The 7219-nt window shown below is 40.0% G+C and overlaps 2 protein-coding genes across 2 annotated transcripts; both read left to right on the top strand.

Moving 5' to 3' along the window:
- The first annotated feature begins 2757 nt into the window (after positions 1-2757).
- On the top strand, positions 2758-6504 carry LOC131859116 (uncharacterized). The gene is made up of 4 exons (XM_059212657.1): positions 2758-3586; positions 3712-4303; positions 4460-5579; positions 5944-6504. Exons 1-4 carry the CDS (start codon positions 2758-2760, stop codon positions 6502-6504), a joined length of 3102 nt encoding a protein of 1033 aa, XP_059068640.1.
- Positions 6505-6660: 156 nt separating this feature from the next.
- On the top strand, positions 6661-6981 carry LOC131859115 (uncharacterized). The gene has a single exon (XM_059212656.1). The coding sequence runs from the start codon at positions 6661-6663 to the stop codon at positions 6979-6981; it is 321 nt and encodes a 106-aa protein (XP_059068639.1).
- The last annotated feature ends 238 nt before the right edge of the window (positions 6982-7219 follow it).

Genomic DNA, 7219 nt, shown 5'->3' with positions numbered 1-7219 from the left:
GAATGTAAGGAGAGGGTTAACGTACTTCGGGAAATATTATATTTTGTGTTATCTCCGTGAGAAGAAGTATGATATGTATACATATGAATTGCATACATATATAATAGGGATATATATGTATGTAAATATATACGTATATATTTCGTACTTTTGGAAAATTCTCCTTCTACCTCTTAAATCTGGTGTTAAAGCAAGCAAAAGAATTCTGAATCTGCCCTACTAATTTGGGTAAAAGGGGCCTGACTATTTCACAAAATAAATAAGGGAGGAAATGTGTCTTATCCTGTTTTTCTGTATCATGAAAAGTAGAGAAGATTGTGAAAAAAAATTCTGTGTTATCCTCGTAGGAAAGTTGGGTAGAAAATCTGAACTTATGTAAATCATTTTCTGTTTGCTGTCTTACACCAGATTCGTACAGATTTATATTTATATATGTACACACATGTATATCAACATACTCAAAATATATATGTATGTACATGTATAGATATAATAGGTGGTTTTTGAAATAAATGATTGAATGTATTTAATCCCTTACTGTTTTTTAAAAAATGGGTTAATGTATAAGTCTCTAAAAAGGAGCAGTCCATTTTATATCAGTTATAAAAAAATTGGGGCTGCCAGTTTGTATCATTGTTTTCTTTCAGACCAAGCAATAAGGGTAGATGTAGTGTTTTATACATACTTACAAATAAATACAGTCTGTATAGATACGTGCATATGCACGGGTGTATGTGTATGTAAGCATGGTGATGTAACACTTCATACCGGTGTGAGTGTAATAAGTGTTTTTCGAACCCTTAAATTTTGTAACCTGCTGAATACAATCATGCCAGCAGCATCCTTTGGTTTTAGATTTGAAAACCTGGAAGGTCTCGTGTTTAGAAGATTGTCGATACCTTATTGAGCTTCCTTAGATTTTCTTAATTGGATCAATCTGAACAGTAGTGTCAAACATACTCTATCTTTTGAGATTACCCTCTTGAGCTCAGTTGAACTCCTAGAACCTTGACTTATTGCCGAGAAGGGTGAGATCATTGACAGCACAAAGACTCGTGCTTACAGTGTAAAACCTTGGCCAAGGTGGTGCTGCGTAATGCATGCACTAGTCTGATCTTTAGCACCGGATACAACCTTAGTCAGAGCGTCATACTAGTAGGGGGTTACCCTTGGTGTATGATCGACGAAGTGCGTAGGTCCTAACACCAAGTCTCAGATGGCATTGAGTTCTCGTATTCCTTTACCTTCTTGCGAAGGGTCGGGCCAATCCAGAAGGATATGGCACGGGGGACTAGATAATCCGTGGTTGGGCAGAAAAGCACCTAATGATACTTTCCCTCCTCACCAATATCACAACAGAGTTTGACGTTCAGAATTTAGCATCAGTTTAAAAGTACTCTCTAAACCCTTTTCTCTCTTTCATTTCATGCAAGTTAATTAGTTCTTAAATATTGCATGTATGCTTAATTTTTAGTTTATGCGCTTAATCATTCGGTTATCGTTATTTTTTTTCCAGTTTGAATATAAAAAATAAAAATATATCCTTTTCGCTATGCTTATGTTAACGGCTGTTTTTGCAACGGTTAGATTATTTGAACTTAATTTTCTTTCAAATTTCTACATGTTACACATGGTATCAGAGCGTCAGGTTCAACACTGAACCTTGGGCTCACCACAACAAGAACCAAAAAAAAAAACTTGGAATGAAACTGAAACAAAATACTTGGCTTTGTCCAGGATGTTCCACACAACCAAAAGAAAACAAGCACGTGACCCGGTTTACCTTTGGTTGTGGAAGGTAATCAATCGCAAGTAGGATTACTCATACTGCTCCATGTCGTCTGATGACGAAACCCTAGCTGATGCCCTAAAAAGAATCGTCAAGGAAAGACGACCCTGGACTGCTACCAGTAAGGCAGCAGTATGAACCAAAATACTAGCAAACAAAGCACTGAAACCGGTTAAGCCTGCAACCGAAGAAATGAAATATAACACTGCTGTCATCCATCCCGAACCTGAGGAACCGAAAACGATTCGCATACCTCGACCTGGGTTCCGATTGGTACCCTTTTCCGACTTTGAGGGGCAAGAAGAGCCCATCACAGAATCAGAGAGTAGCTCTTAGATAGAGCGCTTGTGTGTATATATTGAAACCTAAGCCGAACTATTTTTTTTTTAGAGTAACCCTGGTAGGGTTACATTGTATATAAAGAACTTTAACTTCCTCGCTTACTTTTGACAACAGTTTCTGGGAATATTTTCATGATATATATATGGATGGTTAGATGGTTAAGAAAAAAAAAAAAATTCTTTATTATGTTCATCTCACACTCTTAATGTTAAGTGCTAGACAAAACTAAAACTGCATATTTTTGTAATACCAGGTATCACAAGAAGTATAACATGTCTCATCACCCAGAAGGTGGGGGAGAATCCGAAGGTCCAGAAACATCAAATGATAAACTAGATAAACTCATCCAAATGGTTCAAAACACGCAAAACAGGCTCCAAGACTTGGAGCAGAGAGTAAGTGGCCATACAAAAACACCCAGCATGGAGTTTGAGTCTCAGTTTAGGAACCAGTTTACTGAGCGGGAGCACACTCTTCAGAGTGAGTTCCAAGAAACCCAAAACTGTAACCAGAACCCTAAGGGAAAGTAGCTTATGGGGGTAATATCGGAAGATATGAAGAAAGTAAGACCTCCATAGTACAATGGGGCTGAAGGAGGGGATGCCGCTGAAGCCTGGCTTACGAGCATGGAGAAGTACTTTGAGATCAGAGATTATACTGAAAACATGAAGGCTGTTTGGGGAGCCTACCAACTAACTGGAGAAGCTGCCGGTTGGTGGGAGAACAAAAAGACCGAACTTGGTCCGAGATCAGACAACATAACCTGGAGTAAATTTGTGGAGGTGTTCAGACAAAGATGGTTGCCTCAATTATTCTTTGAACAAAAATTGATAGATTTCCAGGATTTGAAACAAGGAGAACTTTCTGTGCATGCTTTCTGGAAAAAATTCACACGTCTCCTGAAGTATGTACCTCACTTCCAAGTGGATGAAAGGTATAAAATCAGAAAGTTCATTATGGGCTTAAACAACCAAATAGGTGGTTCAGTAGATGTTTTAGCTCCGACTACTATGGATGAAGCCTATGAGAAAGCTGTTAGGCAAGAACAAAAGCTCCGTAAGAACGACTCCATCAGAGATAGAAGCAGAAAGAAGAGTAACTGGGGACAGTCGTCACGAAACTTCAACAAGAAGGGAGACAGATATGGAGTCAACAATAGAAACAATAAAAGGCACCAAGGAGGACAACAAAACAACCATAGAGAGAGTAAGAGTTATGATAAACCCAGGAGGGACAATGGTGGGAATGGTAGCAAACCAGAAAAGAAAGGACCGCCAGGGGGTTGTTTTAATTGTGGTGGTAATCACTACGCCAACCAGTGCCCAACTAAACCATCAAGAGGGCAACATCAGAGGAACCCACTGCCACCCCAACAAGCAGTTTTTCAGCAAAGAATCCATGCGACGGTTGATAACCGCCAAGTTGAGTACCAGTTCACGCCAGTAGAAACTCCAGGTACTTTATATGGTGTACCCATTAATATACTCATTGATACTGGTGCTACTGAAAATTTTATTTCGCAAAAATTACTTTTAGTAGATTTCCTAGGAGAGCTAGTTTTATGGCTAATTCATGGACAGTAGAATATGCCAACCAGTCAAGAGCTCAGGTAGAGCAATGCCTGTTTGGGGCAAGAGTAGAATTTTCAAACTTCACTTCTGAAGTTGACTTGTTTGTAGCACCACTAGGCACGTATGATGTCATCTTAGGAATGAAGTGGTTGGGTCAACATAGGGCAAGAGTAAACTATTTTGACAAGTTTGTAGAATGCCAGGATGACTTTGGCAACAAAGTACTCTTACGAGGCATGCAACGGGAAATTAGATTGCGGCAACTCTCTGCTATGCAGCTGAGACGAAGCGAAAAGAAAGGATGTCAGATTTTTGCAGTTAAAATGGATGAAATCAGGGATGCAAAGGATGTCCTATATCAGGATGACATGATGATGTATGAGAACTGTAATCGTCATGAAAAGGAGTTTGGTGAAGTTGAAGAACCAGAAGAGCCTTTTGATGTGAAATATCCTTACCTCCTAGATTTTCAGGATGTATTTCCAAAGGAATTGCCTGACTTACCACCAAAAAGGATATTCGATTTTTCCATCGAATTAATACCAGGAGCAGCACCAGTATCCAAAGCTCCTTATAGGATGACTACGGTAGAGCTGATGGAGTTAAAAGCCCAACTTCAAGAACTCCTGGATAAAGGATTGATAAGACCTAGTGTGTCGCCTTAGGGGGCACCAGTAATCTTTGTTAAAAAGAAAGATGGGACTCTCCGACTTTGCATAGATTACAGGATGCTAAATAAATTGACCATCCGAAACAGGTATCCTCTACCCCGCATTGATGATTTATTTGATCAAATGCGCGGAGCAACAGTCTTTTCCAAGATCGATTTGCGATCAGGGTACCATCAGTTGAGGTTAAAGGACGAGGATATCCATAAGACTGCCTTCAGAACTCATTACGGACATTATGAGTTCACGGTTCTGCCATTCAGACTTACTAATGCACCAGCTGCTTTCATGAATTTAATGAATAGCGTATTCCATGACTGCCTCGACAAGTTCATCTTGGTGTTCTTAGACAACATTTTGATATACTCAAAGAATGAAGAAGAACATATGCAGCAATTGCGGTTTGTTGTACAACGATTGCAAGAAAACCAATTATATGCAAAATTATCCAAGTGTACCTTCTTCCAAAAAGAAGTACAATACCTAGGGCATATAATTTCAGCCAAAGGGATAGCAGTGGATCCGGCAAAGATTAAAGCCATTTCTGAATGGCCAACTCCCAAGAATGTGCATGAAGTTAGAAGCTTCATGGGGTTAGCAGGATACTACAGGAAGTTCGTAATGAACTTCTCACGCATCACACACCCCATCACATCATTGCAGAGGAAGGGCAAAAGATTTGAATGGTCAGAAAAATGCCAAGCGGCGTTTGAACTCCTTAAAGAGAAATTGACCGCGGTACCAATTCTAAAAGTGCCAGATCCAGATGACCAATACTTAGTAGTAACTGATGCTTCAAGGGAAGGATTAGGTGGAGTCTTGATGCAAAGAGATCAAGTAATTGCCTATGAGTCCAGAAAGCTCAAAAATTATGAGCAAAATCATGCACCACATGACCTTGAGCTCGCAGTAATAGTACATGCTCTACAAATGTGGCGTCACTATTTGCTAGGCAAGCCCTTTGAGCTTCGATCAGATCACCAAGGATTGAAATATATTTTCACGCAACCCAACCTTAACGCACGACAGAGAAGATGGTTAGAACTAATCTCGGATTATGATTTTGAGATCAGCTACATCAAGGGTAAGGAAAACCAAGTGGCAGACGCGCTAAGTCGGAGACGCCAGATTAATGCCATCACTGCAGTGCACACAAATTTCCGGAATCGTGTCCTAAAATTGCTAGGAGGGGATAGGTTTTACCAACAAGTAAAAGAGGCTTAACAAATAGATTTCCAGGATCCAAGATATGACGGTTTCAAAATTGAATCAGACGGACTTTTAAGATACCAAGGTAGGATGTATATACCTGAGTCCTCTAAGTTGAGAAAATTTGTGTTGAAAGAAGTGCACTCAGCACCTTACTCTGGACATCCGGGACAAACTAAATTGCTTGCTGACATCAGACCCTTATATTTTTGGAAAGGAATAAAAAAGGACGCTGCAAGGTTTGTGGCTAGCTGTTTTGAGTGCCAGCGAGTTAAGGCTGAACATCAACACCCAGCAAGTTTGTTGCAACCTAACTCAGTACCCAACTGGAAATGGCAGATAATCAGCATGGACTTTCGTCCAGGGATTGCCTATGTCCAGAAATAAGCATAATGCCATTCTAGTGGTGGTAGATAGACTGACCAAGGTAGCTCATTTTATACCAAGCAACTTATCTGATGGGGCACATACTATAGCTTACAAATTCTTGCATGAGATATTTCGGTTGCATGGTATACCAGAGAAAATAATCTCGGATAGGGATGCCAGAATGACATCCAGGTTCTGGCAAACTCTATTTTCAGCCTTGGGAACTCAGTTGAATATAAGCTCAGCCTATCACCCTGAAACCGATGGTCAGACGGAAAGAGTTAACCAGGTTTTAGAAGACCTCTTGAGAATGTATTGCATGGATCAACAGTACAAATGGGAGGAATACCTTCCCTTGGTCGAATTTGCCTATAACAATTCCTTCCAATCATCCATTAAGATGGCACCCTTCGAAGCACTATATGGAAGGAGGTGTAGAACTCCTATCAGCTGGGATAGGCTAGAAGAAAGGATAACCCTCGGTCCAGAAATGCTCTCAGAAATGGAAGAGCAAGTCAAGCTGATCAGAAAGAGATTAGCAGAAGCTAATGATTGATAGAAAAGCTATGCAGATGCAAAATGTACCCCGGGACAGTTTGTAGTGGGAGAGAAAGTGGTTCTACGGGTGAAACCGAACAAAAGTAGCATAAAATTTGCAAAGTCCTCCAAATTAGCTCCTCGATATGTTGGTCCTTTTGAAGTATTGGTAGTGATGAACCCAGTTGCCTACATGATTGCTCTACCGCCAGCTCTTGCCCGGTTGCATGATGTATTTCATGTTTCCTATTTGAAAAAGTATGTTTCAGATTTTGCACATATGATTGATTGGAACTCCTTGCAGGTACTGGACCTAGGGGTGGTCATGATCGAGCCAATCAGGGTGCTCGAGGTACGTAAGCAACGCTTACATAATAGAGAAGTTACTCAGTGCAAGGTCCAGTGGGACCAGTACACTGAGGACAGTGCCACTTGGGAAGATTATAATGAAATTCATCAACGATTTCCACACCAATTTAATGTTTTTAACAGCTAAAACAAAACTTCTTTTGTTTCTTTAATACTGGTTAAAAAAATAATTGTTATGTTCATAGTTGTTTTAAATGATACTTGAAAATCATCGAGGACGATGACTCACAAGGGGAAGGATATGTTACATCCCACTTGTGCCCTAGTGATTTTGTGCAGTATTTTCGTCCTGACTCCTGATACATGTTAACCCTAGTGCATTTTGATATACTCGTATGATGTATGATGTGCCTAGTTTTATGCTT

This window comes from Cryptomeria japonica, chromosome 10 (assembly GCF_030272615.1).
Source record: "Cryptomeria japonica chromosome 10, Sugi_1.0, whole genome shotgun sequence".
Classification (NCBI taxonomy): domain Eukaryota; kingdom Viridiplantae; phylum Streptophyta; class Pinopsida; order Cupressales; family Cupressaceae; genus Cryptomeria; species Cryptomeria japonica.
This window is presented reverse-complemented; position numbering and strand designations above follow the sequence as displayed.

What these genes read in the sequence shown, in the direction of transcription:
- LOC131859115 (XM_059212656.1), top strand. Translation starts at nt 6,661, where the DNA reads ATGAACCCAGTTGCCTACATGATTGCTCTACCGCCAGCTCTTGCCCGG.
- LOC131859116 (XM_059212657.1), top strand. Translation starts at nt 2,758, where the DNA reads ATGGAGAAGTACTTTGAGATCAGAGATTATACTGAAAACATGAAGGCT. An exon ending in CACGCCAGTAGAAACTCCAG is followed by an intron (nt 3,587 to 3,711) that starts GTACTTTATATG and finishes ATTCATGGACAG; the next exon opens with TAGAATATGCCAACCAGTCA. An exon ending in GGGATAGGTTTTACCAACAA is followed by an intron (nt 5,580 to 5,943) that starts GTAAAAGAGGCT and finishes ACTTTCGTCCAG; the next exon opens with GGATTGCCTATGTCCAGAAA.